The sequence below is a fragment of the Sinocyclocheilus grahami genome, unplaced genomic scaffold (genome assembly GCF_001515645.1).
Source record: "Sinocyclocheilus grahami isolate Dianchi unplaced genomic scaffold, SAMN03320097.WGS_v1.1 scaffold29.1, whole genome shotgun sequence".
NCBI lineage: Eukaryota > Metazoa > Chordata > Actinopteri > Cypriniformes > Cyprinidae > Sinocyclocheilus > Sinocyclocheilus grahami.
Window position 1 is genome coordinate 314,310 of NW_015505208.1, and position 15,785 is coordinate 330,094.

Below are 15,785 nucleotides of genomic sequence, written 5' to 3' on the forward strand. Positions count from 1 at the left end.
AGGCATTTGTTGCATCCAGTGGGGACATAATTACTGTTTATAATGACTTATACTGTCTTTTTTGCGTTGCGTATCGTGCTGCGTAAACATAAAACCATGTCTGCACTTGTGATCGGAGAAACGACAAACGCTACTCTACACTGCTCAAAACACGCGTTTGAATCGTCAGTGGCAAATTCTTTAAATATGAAAACGTACTTACGGTCTGTGAATCAGAAGCGCCAGACTGTCCTTGCAAAGTTGGAATTGCCCCATTTTATAGAAACAGACACCGGCATTGTAGTCTAGTCTCCCAGGAAACAGTCCTCCTCCTCCATAAAATGCGCTGCACACATCTGAATATTTGGGTTGAACTGTTCTGGAACAGTTTTGTAAATACAACTTAACCTCTGATTTCTAGTCACGTCCTCTTTTGTAAGGCCAAACAAAGTAGTTTCGCTTTCACAACGAAACACACAGCGTCTCCACAACATGGCAGCGGCAACAACAATACTACAGCGAGAATCAAAGTTACGCCTTCTTTCTTTGCGTGAACATTTGGGCGGTGTTATGCAAATCTTCCCACATCGTGACATAGATATGTGGGGTCGTGTTAGAACGAGCCGTTTTAGGTAAACATGGTTGACTCTTAACTTTTATAAAGAATATCTCTTTGGATTTGAGACTTTAGTCTTTGCAACTTTACAGATCTTCGTTATGCACCAAGAGCTTGTAACACTCCAAAGAGAAAGGAAAAATTTAAATCACATCATATGACCCCTTTAAAGGTTTCTCAAAACACAGTACTGAAACAGCACATGTTGCTTTTCATCAGATTCAATCAATTTAAAAAAAAAATGTTTCAAAAAGCATATTAATTGCTGTGTTATCCACTTCGTACAGCTTATAAACAGAGGAACATGAATATGCAGATTATGCACTCTTTCAATAACTAATAACACCATGTAACTACATAACACAGCAGATGTTCTTATAATTAAGATACTAATGATCAATATTACATTGTTAGCAATTGCGCTTTTTGAAAGTGCAGCAGCATTCTGCTGTCATACTAAAACAGAAATAAGTCTGGTTAAATCATGGAAAACTGCTTTGCCAGTTGCAGTCTACCAGTTTTATCAGGACTTTTGTTCTTTTTTCAAACTTGACATTTAATTTCATCATTAGCATTATTGTATGGAAACGCCTAAGCAGCAGGTTTGTTGATATTCAGACCAACAGCACGACTGCAAGTGAGTGATAACACGATTTTCTATTCTTGAATGAACGAAGCATCTGGAGTGAATGATTTGATGAATCACTCACAGAGTTAGGCCTACTCATTTCGTTCCTGAATGTACTTGAACGCTTCGGTTAGAGTGAATGTTCAATGACTCACTCATAAAGGCTGTCAGTGTCAACTGCTACAACCAGGAACCCACGTTCAGGGAGAGAAAAAACAGATAGACTGAGCAGAAATGCTTTCACATAAACAAGCAGAAGACGCAGGTCAGGTGTATCAACGCTCCTGTCTCTGACCTAGTTACCACTGAGAGAATCAGTCGAGGATGTGAATGGTTTCATGCATCTTGGCAGCGTCACTGGCACTCATAACAGAGCCAAAGCAAGACGAGCTTTCAGCAGATTCAGAACCATCTGGAAGTGTATAAACAGCCAAGCCTGATATTTTCAACACTATGTAACTTTTGACGCTCTAGCGGTTAATAAACAGAACTGCACACATCCCGCGGAAGTGTAATTTTCCAACCGGAGCTACTTCTCTAAGTTTATGTCTTTGTCGATTCACGCAGGTATGTGTTACTCCGCAGCGGTGACGACCCGACCAGGCTACAATAGTCCAAATATAAGTACTTATTATAAGTGTACCGTAGTGATTCGGAATAAGACAAAAACGCGGTTTGGAAGATTAATTCATGATGTACTCGCTCATTATATACATTTTGCAGATTTTGAACACAGAAAAAGTCACATAGTGCTGCTTTAAAACTTGTTAATAAAACAAACATAAAGTACGTTTTACATGAGTTTGTTTCTTTATCAAAACAGAATTCAGCATAACACCGGAACCCTAACTTGATGCTTCAACATAATATTTAAAGTTTATAGTTGAGTGTGGATTTGTGTGGTGAGTGTTTCATTTAATGTATTACAACTAGGGTTTTAATTTCCAGTAAATTTCAGAAATATTCCAGAAACTTTGGAAACTTTTGAGGATTTTTTTGGGAATCTTCCAGGAATTTCTGGAAAGCTTCCGAAAATTTACCAGAAATGTTCCACCCCTTTGCAGCCCTAATTACAACATCAGTTAAGAACAGCAATAACAATGAACCTCAATAAATAACGTCAGAGAGATGCTTACTTTGGAATCTTTTTACTCATCTTTCCAAAGAAAAGTATACTCCTACAGCCATCAGGGTTGAAATGACATGAAAAGCCACTTTTTAAAAGGGTTTTGGCTCCAGCCTGCCAAACACTGAACTCACACGTCATGTAGATTGTGGGAAATTATTGTACACTATTGAGACAGAACTGGATTCCTCAGCCATCTTTGATCTCAATATCAAAATTCAAACACAAAAGCACAGATCGAGTGGTGCAGTAGGAACAAAAATATAAAAAAACACCAGCTTGTGTGATCATGCTTTAAAGCCATTTCTGGCTCAGAAATCAGTGATGACAAAAGACAGAATCAAATAATAATAATAAAAGTAAAGCAACTTTAAGCAGTAATGCGCCTTTTTAAAAAGAAAATTAACAGGCAAGCCTCAGTCATATAAAACGGTGAAAAAGACACAAGGGGGCCAAAGTGACCTTTGACCCCTGTCTGGCCCATGTGGGTGAGCATGTTCATTAGAGCTCCAAGTCACAGCACTAATAAAAGAGGGGTTTCACTAGGCAGTATTTTCACTGTAGACCTTCTATTCTGTCTCTTCTCACATTCATTTCTCTATGCAATGAGAACAACCAGAAAGAATCTCTTCCAGTACATTCTGATTGAGATAATGATCCTTCACGGTTTGCTGTAGATGAGTCAGTTCTCCATTAACCCTCTGGAGGATCTTGAAGATGACACACATTTCCTCTTTTGTTCAATGTACTCTGTAAGACTCATAAAGAATATGAATGTAATGGAAAAAGACATCTCAATACAAATCAATCATTCAAAATAATATGTAAGTGTGGTTGTTAACAGCAAAACTGTGAGAAATAGATAAGACTGTAAAAATAATGATTTTCAATTATGTGATTTTCTGTAACATTTGTCATCCACTATAAGAATTTTAATAATTCTAATTCTGTTATTAAACAACAACAAAAAAACAATATAATGTCAAAATATTTCACTATTTAGAGAGAACACATCCACTTTTAATCTAAAACGAACTTCAGTCTCAATACTTTGGCTTGAGGGATTGCAATCAGTAAACAGTGTTTTATTTTATTGTAAAGCTGCGGCTTTTATTTCTTACAATCCATTCAGAGAAGCAAAAATGACAAGAAACTGACACTATGATTATGTGCTTGTTTTGTTGCCTTTGTCATGTCTGAATTTAGCACCATATGTTTTTTTTATATTACTAGACACAGCAATGTTTCCAAGCATGGAAGTCATGTCATTTCAAATATATGCAGTTGACACCGTATATATATGATCTCCCAATTTGTATTTTTTCTTCACCTGAGATGCTTCTTGACGTCTTCTGTGCTGTGACCCCACAGAGACCCATTCATTATGTTATCTAAGCATGCTCGCCCCCACTGGCCCTTAAACAGAATAAAAGGCAGCACAGTCTTCAAGTATTAACACAGCTCGGGCACTAAAACCTCAGACACGCATTATTAGAGCCTAGAATCACTGCTAGGAAAACAAATGAGCAGGTTATTGTTAGCTTGCATTTCCCCCCACAAATATAATATATATAGATTAATATGCTTATAAATAAAAATTCAGTGCTGTAAAAACATCTCCGATTCCATAGGATCTGACCCACCGTAGAAGGCTCATCACGTTTATTTTGAAACTTTTTTGTCATCTTTTTCTCATGGCTATAAAGCTACTGTTCGGAGTATGTAAACTGAGCTTCTGTGTTAATAAGTCCTTCATTGAGCATAAAACACTGAAAAATTGAAGACTTGTTAATATCATAACTTTTTCTTTCTCGTTTTTTGGTTTAACGCAGCACAGAGCAAAGAATCCTTTCTTGTGTGTTTTTTTCGGTTGCGGTGAAGCACCAAGAAACACGTGTCAGTGTGTCTCTTAAAGTGTGACTGTTGTTTGTCCTGTAAGCATCTCAGTGTGAATGTGGATGAGGGGTCTTTTTCTGTAGTCTCTGCTAGTGTTTTAGTACTGCGTCTATGTTAAGCAGCGCTCCACGTTGATGCCCTCCTCTGCGTGGACCTGCAGGTCGATAGGTCGCGCTGGCTGTTCTCCCGGTCGAGCGTTCATCAGAGAGAGATTCTTCACGCAGCCTGTGATACCTGATGAGTACTTCCCACCGGTCAATGCTTTCATGTCTGGAGCTCCACCTACAGTCCAAATACCAACAACCTTATGTCCGAATCAAATGATTATGAGTTTCTTTTACAAGAAAAAGACATTTCTATGTGTCATCTGTAGGGGGCATCCAAACTTAGGGCATGATTTTTATGTAGATGGTTGTGTGAATAAATCAGGTAAGAGAAACTATGTGCAAAGTTTGGTTACTCTATGTTTAGCAGAAGTCTTATGAATTAAAAAAAACGATTAAATAATAGTTTTGATTTTTTTTCATGTTAGGATATGTTTAAGAAAAGCATGTGAATGAAAATTAATATTTTTGCCTAGATTTTAGTCTTAAATTCATTTTTGTAATAAATGCTAATGCCCTCTAAAGAGAGGATATTTGAAAATATAATAATTTCCCCATGTTTTATGCACCAAACAAGACAAGAAAAAAATACTGAACTACTGTTCATAAGATTTTTAAATGTTTTCGAAAGAAGTCTCTTATGTTCACAGGTCTTCAGTGTCACATGATCCTTCAAATCATTCTGATTTGGTGCTTAACTAACATTTCTTATTGGTATCAATGTTCAAACCAGTCATGCTGCTAAATATTTTTGTGGAAACTAATACATTTGTTTCAGGATTCTTTGATAAATAGAAAGGACAGAAGAACTACATTTATTTGAAATAGAAATACGATTTTAAACGATCTTTAAACTATAACATTTTTTAAGATTTTATGTTTTTCAATTCCCAGGGAACACACATACTGGTAAAAAATGTATGCACTGTAAGTCACTTTGGATAAAAGCATCTACTAAATGCATAAATTATTAATTATTATTAAATTATGAAATGTCTTTACGTTCACTTTTGATCAATTTAATGCATTCTTGCTGAATAAAAGTATTCATCTCTTTCAAAAATGAAACATCCTACTGACCCAAACTTTACAAACAGTAGTGTTTTCTTTAGAATTATTATTTATTTATATAATTTCTTTAAAAAAAACTTTTTTCAGAACAACATCTACATAGTCTACATCACTTCATGGATGTTAAGAGTGAAACAACAATCTGATCAATACAAGTAAACAAATACCACTGTAATGTTATACTTACCCAGGTATATGTTGCCCTTGGTGTTCACCATGATGCTTTTGCCTTGTGATTGTCCACGTTGGACAGATCCTCCATCGATCTGGAGGTAGCCCTGCTTACCCGTTCTGTTCAACACACAGAAAGAACTCTCACTATTATCTTTCTGTCATGCTTTCTATAAGTTTGGAGAGGTAAGGAGCGTTACCGGACTGCAGTGATCATGTGCCACTGTCCATCATTGACTGGCTCTCTGGAGAGAATCTGAGCCTCTCCACTGCCCAGCTGGTAACTATCAGAGGAACAAGAGCACATTATGACCAGCTACAAAGGACTGATCTAGATCGGTAAGAAACTGAAACATACTGGCTGCAGCAAAGAACCATAGTAACAGAAGTCATGAGATCTTGTGTATATTTCAAACTATTTCCAGGTTATTATACTGTCCTCACATTAGACTTTTAAGCCATGTACCCATGTGGCTTGTTAGTATGAAAATGTGCTTATTACTCACCTAAACACAAGATGTCCATTTTGTAAACCAAGACTTATGAAGTCCTTCCCCTTTCCTTGACCTCCCAGTTCCTGGAAAGCATTTTCAGTGAAATATTCAAGTCAGTCTCTCCGAGTCATTGGGAGGGAATATGGATGTAAACCACAGGCTTCTGGAGCCAACAGTTTGGAGAGGTAAGGAGCGTTACCGGACTGCAGTGATCATGTGCCACTGTCCATCATTGACTGGCTCTCTGGAGAGAATCTGAGCCTCTCCACTGCCCAGCTGGTAACTATCAGAGGAATAAGAGCACATTATGACCAGCTACAAAGGACTGATCTAGATCGGTAAGAAACTGAAACATACTGGCTGCAGCAAAGAACCATAGTAACAGAAGTCATGAGATCTTGTGTATATTTCAAACTATTTCCAGGTTATTATACTGTCCTCACATTAGACTTTTAAGCCATGTACCCATGTGGCTTGTTAGTATGAAAATGTGCTTATTACTCACCTAAACACAAGATGTCCATTTTGTAAACCAAGACTTATGAAGTCCTTCCCCTTTCCTTGACCTCCCAGTTCCTGGAAAGCATTTTCAGTGAAATATTCAAGTCAGTCTCTCCGAGTCATTGGGAGGGAATATGGATGTAAACCACAGGCTTCTGGAGCCAAACATTTAAACAGTTGTGTGTATTGATGAAGATGTCTCTACGAATAACATTTCTCTTATGTATAATATTAGTTATAACATGACCAAAAGGCACAGTTTAAACAGTCCAGAAAAAAAACCCTACTAGTTGGTTTTAAACACATCAAATGTATGACAATCTGCTGAATTTCAATCCACTGAAGGAGACGTTTCATTCACAAAATATGGTTTTCATTAACATATAGCTGTTAACGGTCAACAATTTCGAAAGGTAAAAAAACCTTCAGAAATGGTTGACTGTACAACAAAACTTAACAAAAAACGATTTTTTTTACCCTATTTGTGAGAAGTGTAAATGTATGTCATAAACTGTTGGATACACAGGTGTGTTGATTGAACAGGTGTAAAAGCAGGTGATAAATATGCAAGCATAAGGCTAATTATTATGTCATAAATCAGTGGTTCCCAACCCTGTTCCTGGAGCCCGTGACATTGCACATTTAGCATGAAACAGTATTTTGCTTGGAATTTGCTCCAGGAACAGGGTTGGGAATCACTGGCATAAAGAAAGAGCAAACATTTAAATCACACTAACACATGCAAACAATAAATGCAGTGACATTCCATTTGTTTACTCGCGATTAATTTATAACTGTGTATAACTTGAGGAACTGTGCCAGCCGTTAGTCTACTATAAGTGATCAAAGGTATATATAAGTGCTGTTTTCTGAATGTTTATCTGTGCAAGTGTTGTAAAGTTCAAAGCTCCTTTGTATATATTCAGAGATAATGACATATCCATGCTAATACAGACATATTTGTATGTCTGACTGCTTGTGAAGAGGGAATACCTTTATACTAGCATGCTTCTTATGGAGGCTTAGAGCGCCTGCAGGCTCCTGAGGAGGATGAAGGTGAGTTAACCAGGCAAACATGCAATGCAGCCATTAAAATGTGCTTTAGAGGTGAGGGACAAAAGCATATTCCAAAACAGCTCCAAGCAAACTCATTTTACTCAGTTTAGTGAAATGAGGCTGAATATGAAATGTAAAACACACTGTGCATACAGTATCAGAATGTGAGAGTATGCAGGGTCCAAAATTAACAATGAATAAACGGGACCTTAAATTGCAACTATTTTAAGGTACATATACACACACATACATATACCAAATAATTATTTTAGTTTATGAAAATTGAGTTATTTTAAGTTAACAGTAAATGTTATTAATTTTGACCCTGAGTGTATGTGTCCTGAGATCCAGTAGGGGGCTCATGTGTACAAACGTACCACTCCCTGCCACATGATGAGGCAGTCTTTAGAGACAGTGTTGATCTCTAACTCAATGGTCTCTGGAGAGTCAGGAGCACTGAAACAAATCAAACCATCAATAGTAAAAAAAAAAAAGATTTTTGTTTGCTTTTACAAGCTAAGAGACGAGCCAAAATGATTTTCTGTGGTAAAAACTGCTGAATTTGTATAATTACACCAGTTAAACAAACACCAAACACAGTTCATCAACTGTTTCACATATGAAGGGCCCTCACCTTCGTGGGAAAATTGGCTTTGGAAGGGCCAGATATCCATTACCATGGAAATATGCAGAATATTCAATCGGAGAGTCTGGAAAACAGAAACCAAAAAAATAAATCCCAGATGCCAACTCTGTTATACTACCACCCTGTGGAGCTTCACCAAATAACAGAATAAGCAGTCAATGAACAGAACTGACCCCCTGACTACATTAACTCACATCTGATCTGATGAATTACTATTTATTTTATAAGTTATAAATGTGAGACTCCAAATAGCAGGCTTCATTGTGAAAAACATACAGTACAATCATCAAGGGCAACTCAGAAAAAGTCTTCATGAGATAAATGAAAATGAATGCAAATACACACTGCTGTCAAGGTAACATTCACAGTTGGGAACAACAATACGCATTCCTCACAAAGCATTCTCTTGAACCATGTAATAACCGGAGAACCCTCAGGCAACTGAGTGCTTACCAAGAAGTGCTTCATGCTCAGTGTTTCTGGCTGTAAACTCACCTGTCCGGTCGGCTCAAGTGTGTAAATGACGGACATTCGGTGGTTAGTAACTAAAAACGTGTTTGTTCACAGTGTGAGGACATTTTGTTTACAGACGTCGCTGTAGGTGAAAGTGCGGAAAAGATGTTGGTTGTTGATTTAATGAGAAAGAGATGACAAATTGAAACTGCAGCGAGAAGTTGACTGGACAAGACGCCTCAGGAGATGCTAAAGGGGAATTCTATGTATGTTCGCCTTAAGAAAATGTCACAGCTTTGCAACTGTCATAATTTTAATATTGCCCAGAAAAACTGCTAAAACTACCATAAACTTTAAGCGTATCACAGAGAAGACACAGAATTCCCCCTCAACATTACATTTAAAACTTTACAGAGGACACAGTAACCAATTGAGTGCAGAGTGCAGATTGAGACCATTCCTTTTGAAAGCACAATATTTCAGGGATCTATTTACAAGACAACAGTATCAATAAGCTGTTATACATTTTTATTTTGTTTAAGAAAATTTTCAGCGACATCAAGCACTTCTTAGATATTCATTACAGCATTAAATACATTAATATACATCCACTACTGTTCAACGGTTTGGGGTCGGTAAGATATTTTGAAGATTTCTTTTCAATAAGGCTGCATTTATTTGATCAAAAATATTATGAAATGTTATTACAAGTTAGAATAATGTTTTCTAATGCATTTTTTTAAAAAGCTGAGATTTTTCAAAAGTCTCAGACTTTTGAATGGCAGTTTAAATATACTAGAAAAATAATTGCATTTAGATATTTATGCTCATAACATGAAAAATCTTTAAAAAAATGTATCTTACACTTTTTTATTTTTATTTTTTATTTACAAGTTTTGAGTTATTTTTATCAGGATAAATTTATTTTCAAGATGATTTTAATAAGGATTTTTGGTAACACTTTACTTGAAGGGGTGTGCATAAGACTGATATGACACCTTCATAATCATGACATGACACATGTCATGAATATGAAGGAGGTTGTATGCATGTTTATGACAACTGTCATTAAGTGTCATTCGCTCAGTTATGTCATTTTTAATGTAAATATGACATTATTTGACCTAACCCTAACCTAACCCTACCCCTACCCCTAACCATAGCCCATAACAAAGACATCTCAAACAATGTCATATTTGCATTAAAAATTACATAACGGAGTGAATGACACTTAATGCCAGTTGTCATAAACATGCATAAAAAACCTTCATACTCATGACATGTGTCGTGTCATGATTACGTAGGTGTCATGTCATGATTATGAAGGTGTCATGTCCGTCTTATGCACACCCCTTCAAGAAAAGTGTAACCAGATTTTTTTTTCAACAATATCAATGAATTTAAATGCATTTCAAAAAATAATTTTCCTCATCTGTATTGTTGATTAGAAATGTGCTTGATATTGCCTCAGATGTTGGTAATTAAGAGCTCTGTAAACAGACCCCTAAAATTATTCACTTTCTGGCTTCCTTTTGTCCCCACATTGAGGCCGTTTGTTGTGGTTGTTTTATTTGTGTTGTTAGATGGGCTGATGGGCCCCGAGGAGGACGCTCTCCCCTGGTTAGTGACGAGCGTGTCAGGCAGACTGTAGTCATACTGTACCATTTCCCCCATTACCCTCCAAATTCCACAGCGCCTCGGTGAAGCTGGACTCCTGCCCTGTGTGCGTGGGATAGCCATGAGAGTGCAGGGGTGAGATTCATTCACATGTGGCCTCTTTCACCGGTCAACACGCTACTGCTGGATGACGTTAGGCAGCCTGACCGGTGTCGCCACGGTACGTTACGAAGAACCGACAATTATTTCCCTATGGTGTTTTATGATGAATCACTTACAGCTGTGGTTCAGTTTAATGCTATGAAACTACTGAGAAATGCCTTTATTCCCACAGATAGTGAATTCTGTAAAATGACAAACGAGGCAAACCATGTCTAAAGAGGCCAATATATCATCATCATCAGAATGAATAATAAAGCAATTTAAATTCACATTGCACACATATTGGCTTTAGTTAGCTGTATGTTTATCGCCATAGATGTTAAATGACAACATTTAAAACATAATGTAAAATAAATGTATAGGACTATTAAAAACTATTTTTGTTAATTGAAAAAAGCTGAAATAAAATATAAATATTGGATGAAATACATAAAAAAATTTATACTTAAAAACTTAATTGTTGCCTTGCCATCTAAGTAAAATTAAATAAGTTGAAGTAAAAAAAATGATGAAAACTAAAATAGAAATAAAGCTAAATAGAAATAAAAAACTAATAAAATGATAAAAGCACATAACATAGCTAAAACAAACTAAAATTAAAATAAAAACTCAAAATCAAACATAAGCTAAATGAAAATATTAATAAATCATATATTAGTATATAAATAATAAAAAAATAACACTAGTATGTGAGACTGGGCTAGTTTAAAACTTGTGAATTCTCCAAACTAACATTTAAACGTCATATTTATGCTCATAAAGCTATTTGGATCACAAGTCAACTGTATCGGTTTGATGAATGTTTTGTTTTTTTGTCATGGGCAATAACAGTGAAAATGTACATTAACTTCTATTCTGCCCAAGACTAAAGCGTGTGTTTTTCAAAAATAAACCTACATCGAGAAATATTATAACTAGCACCATTCTCTACTTATAATATGTCCTTAAAGATAAAGTGGTCTTTGGGTGCAAAGAGCTGACAGTAATGTACAATATAGAAACACATAACAATAAATGTACAATATATATACGTGTATCAATGCAGTCACTAATCAGAAGGCAAAAATCACATACAAGAAGATTTTTGCAAAACATTGTGTTAAACATCTAGCAGCTGTGAACTAACCTTTCTCACAGTGCCGGCCTGTGTAGCCGGCGGGACACACACAGTGGTTATTCACACAGCTGCCACTGTTCTGACACTGAGAGGAGTCTCGACAGCTCTCCCTCACTATTTCACAACGGTCACCTGAGGAACAACAAGCAAGAAATGGAAAATATGGAATCAATTTGGATTGAACAACAATTATCAGAAATAAAATTTATGGAAGAAGATTTCAGAGACTTCCTTATTACCTTAAAAATAGGGATGGGTGAACCCACTTCTTTCCAGTATCAAGTACTACCATAGTCAATATCAATACCAACATTAAATACAAACACAAATACGAGTTGGTTAAGTGACTTACCCTCGTATCCTTCAGCGCAGAGGCACTGATACTCGTACTCAGCACTGGCCATACAGGTGCCTCTGTGCAGACAAGGCCTGCGGTCACATGGGCTGCCATCTTTACACTGGCTGATGGCTCTGCTTTCAGTGAAGCTGTATGATATATCCAACTTCTTTCCATTGATGAAGACCTGTAAAGAAAAACAAAGCCAATATGAAACTATTTAATATCAATGCATGACTGTGGGCTGTAATGAACACAACACTTAGTGTGAAGGCCATTCTCACCTCTCCTATGCATCCAACAAACAGCATGCTAACATTGGCAGGTTTGGGCAAGATGTCCATGCTGGGCACTCCTCCCAGATACATGGGTGTGTGGATATTAAGGCCCTGGGCCTTGCCTGGAGACGATCTTGTGATTTCTCGTGCATGGTCCACCTTCAAGGAGCCGTCCTTATTGAGCCGCTCTGCCACCACGCGATGCCACTGACCCCGAGACACGGGCTCCTGACTGCGCAGAACTGCTTGACCTGAGAACATGGGGGGGAGCATGTATATTTAGCTTGGACAGGATAGGAACAAGCCACTATATTCCGCTTCTAGGTTTCACTATCTGTAAGGTTACATTGCACTAAGGTGAGGAGGTACTTTTCATTTTGGTGTCAAATAAATTTTTTTTGAAAGGTCAAGACCTTTTAGGTGGGAAAGGGGGCACAAAATTAGAGGCACAAATCTGTTTTTGTTTTTTGTTGTTTTTTTGGACAGAATTGTACTGTACATCTACAGGTTTATTTAATTTTAAAAAATGTAAATTCATTAAATTATTTAATTTTTAAAAAATAATTTAAAAAATACTTTTATATTAATATATCATGATATATATGATATATTTTATATATCTATATCTATGTGTGCGAAATTATGCAAAATTATTAAATTCTTGAATTCTATATTTCTACATTTAAGCCATTTAATTTAGTTGTTTAATGTTAATGTTTAGTGCTATGAAAAAATAAAACCACACAACTCAGGGTCTTGGTGTCCAACATTTGGGTAAGAGGGTTGTAAACATTACATCAAATGAATAGAAAATCAACAATTTCATATTAATACAATATTTAGTTTAACCTCTTGAGGGTGATGATCACCCTTTTCCCAAGAGTAAGCCCTTCTTTTCTGGGTTATTATTGTTAACTAAAATAAGAATAATAAAAAATAAACATTTCAATTACTTGAAATCAAATAAAAATCAAGTGAAATAAAATAAAAGTATTAAATAAACCTTGAACATATAAAACAAACAAACAAACAAAAACCTAAAATCAAAAAAACCCTGAAAACAAAACTATACCATTTAGCCATTAAAAAAAAATATATATATATAATAATAATAATAATAATAATAATAATAATAATAATAAACACGACAAAAACACAACAAAACTTTAACTAAAACTTTACCTAAACTACTAAAACTTTAACTAAAATTAAAAAAAAGAAAATATAAAAAAAACTAATACAAAATATCAACAAAAACTATAATATTACGTCAACAACACTGAAATAACACTGGTTTCTTTCAATGACCATGACGCATGTGCACAAAAAATTAAATACATAAATAAATACAAATTTTTTGCAAATAATACATCATGATTTGATCATCAGATCGCTCACCTGTTCCAAGTTCATATCGGAACTCGACATGTCCGTCCACCATGGATAACATCACAAAGTCCTCCACTTTCATCTTTTTGCCTCCGCTGAAGAACATCAGTCCATCTGAATCCATGTGCTTGAACTCCATCTCAATCCGGAGGTCGTTATGAATATTAGTAAGAGGAGGATACGCAATATAAGACTCGTCGCCATCAAACAATGGAGTTGTTACCAGAGTACCTGGGATTGTCACGAAGAGGGATAGTGAGAACCACATTCGACCTTAAAGCAGTTCGAAAATTTTAAATGTGACTGGATATTGAGCTTTACCATCCATGCACTTGTTTCCAGACTTGCCCAAGTGACATCGGCAATCGTAGCCCAAACCACTGGGTCGGTTAATACAGGTGGCATCTGGTCCACAGGCCTCTGTTGCAGTCATAGGAAAAAAGAATAATGAACAAAAAAGTTAATCAAGCATGTTGTTTACAAAGCCTGTTCCTGATTTTATAAATGCTGACCTGTGTGACAGTGCAAGGAAGAGTGATGCTGACAGTTGCTTCCTGCGAATCCTCTTGGGCAACTGCATTTGTAGAGACTGGCGGCAGAGTCCTCACATACGCCACCATTCTGAAACACATGCATTGCTTTAGCTAATCGATTTTCACAGGCCAACCACAAAAAATGCATTCACTGGTCCCAAAAAATTGTCCATTTAAGATCACTGTGGTTGTTTAAAAGTGCCAAGAAAAGTCATGCAAGTCCTGAGTTCTAGATGCTACTTAATTTGATACTTTTGTATGAAAAGTGTTCAAATACTTTTTTGGGTCACTGTACTTTTGAATTCAAAGGACAATTTTGTTTGTAAACGATTACCTGACATGGGCGATCCTTGCAAGTGGGACAATTTGAAACTCCGGTGGAACTTTTATCAAGGTCCTTGAAAATGACCTCTTCACCTTGGATAATCAGCTGCTTGATACAGCCTTGAAGAAAGACCAAAACTCAGTGTAAGAATGCAAATGACAATAACACTACAACTGACACTTTCCTACAAAATTCACATAACACAAGGGTTTTCTCACCGACAAACCCTGTCTTGAGGCCTGCAGTTTTAGCAAGCATGCTGTAGTTTGGATAACCGCCCACAAAAAGATCCTCATTCAGATCCAGACCCTTGAATTTTCCCTGGTCGGACACAGAACATGTTATACTACATTTGTTTAATCGCCACTATAATACCATTTAACATGGTTTATTAATAAGAAAGCATAACATATCAGAAAATTATGGAGAGAGGAATATGCACCTGTGAGGTTCCATTTATAGGAGCTTCTCCATCCACAACAAGAGAGCCCCGAGTCTCATTCCTATACAGCTTCACTGTGTGAAACTCGCCCAGTTTAATGGAAGTAGGGTAACGAATAGTTGCCATACCAGAGCCTACATCAAACCTGTGGAAGGAAAATATGCACATTTGGAACATCACATTAAAAAGCCAAAGTTAATCTAGTTTCAGATATGAAATTTTGTATCCTTAAGATTGCTTTGATATTGAAGATTAATGCACCTGAATTCAGGACGGCCCCCCACTAATCCAAAAGATAAGAAGTCAGCACCGGTGGTCTTCTTTTGTCCATTATAGAGAATCATACCTGGACATAAAAGGAAAAGTAAGTCCAATGCCAGCATTCAGCCTAGTTAACCAAAAAGCTTGCCAGTGCACAAAGCCATTTTCTCTATTTTTTTAGCTGAAGGTAAAGCACGATGCTGAGGGAAAAGCTGCTGCCATGTTCAGCATTTCACAATGCCAACGCAAGCCACATGCATGGGCACATGCCATGAACATGAACAAGAACATGCCCGTTCTCCATCACATGAGCATCATGTCTATCAGATGGGGTAGTACAGACCAGTGGCCCTCAACTGATGGGTTGCGACCCAAAAAATGTGTTGGATTACCACTTTGTCCTGAAGCAAAACTTTTTGAGAAGCACTGGTACAGAGCATGCCCTCTGGGTTATTAAGTCACTCTAACCAAGCTTGTCGAAAATTCTCCGTTTTATTTGTAAGGATGCACAACATATTGTTACCATATGGGTTATCAGCAGATATTAGCAATTATAAATGTATTGGCAGGGTTGCAAGATTTG

At 36.6% G+C, this 15,785-nt stretch overlaps 1 protein-coding gene across 1 annotated transcript in view; it reads right to left on the reverse strand.

Annotated features, from left to right (window-relative positions):
• Nucleotides 1-2,366: 2,366 nt before the first annotated feature.
• Nucleotides 2,367-15,785, reverse strand: part of LOC107571434 (basement membrane-specific heparan sulfate proteoglycan core protein-like) — a 61,616-nt gene continuing 48,197 nt past the window's right edge. Inside the window, 19 exon segments of the mRNA XM_016257764.1 lie at nucleotides 2,367-4,527; nucleotides 5,608-5,711; nucleotides 6,285-6,368; nucleotides 6,591-6,661; nucleotides 7,580-7,627; nucleotides 8,020-8,098; nucleotides 8,277-8,352; nucleotides 10,404-10,460; nucleotides 11,647-11,769; nucleotides 11,990-12,161; nucleotides 12,259-12,503; nucleotides 13,651-13,872; nucleotides 13,963-14,059; nucleotides 14,154-14,192; nucleotides 14,194-14,262; nucleotides 14,509-14,618; nucleotides 14,718-14,820; nucleotides 14,942-15,086; nucleotides 15,203-15,287. Of these exon segments, the coding sequence (XP_016113250.1) occupies nucleotides 4,355-4,527; nucleotides 5,608-5,711; nucleotides 6,285-6,368; nucleotides 6,591-6,661; nucleotides 7,580-7,627; nucleotides 8,020-8,098; nucleotides 8,277-8,352; nucleotides 10,404-10,460; nucleotides 11,647-11,769; nucleotides 11,990-12,161; nucleotides 12,259-12,503; nucleotides 13,651-13,872; nucleotides 13,963-14,059; nucleotides 14,154-14,192; nucleotides 14,194-14,262; nucleotides 14,509-14,618; nucleotides 14,718-14,820; nucleotides 14,942-15,086; nucleotides 15,203-15,287 (2,102 nt within the window). The 3' untranslated portion in view covers nucleotides 2,367-4,354.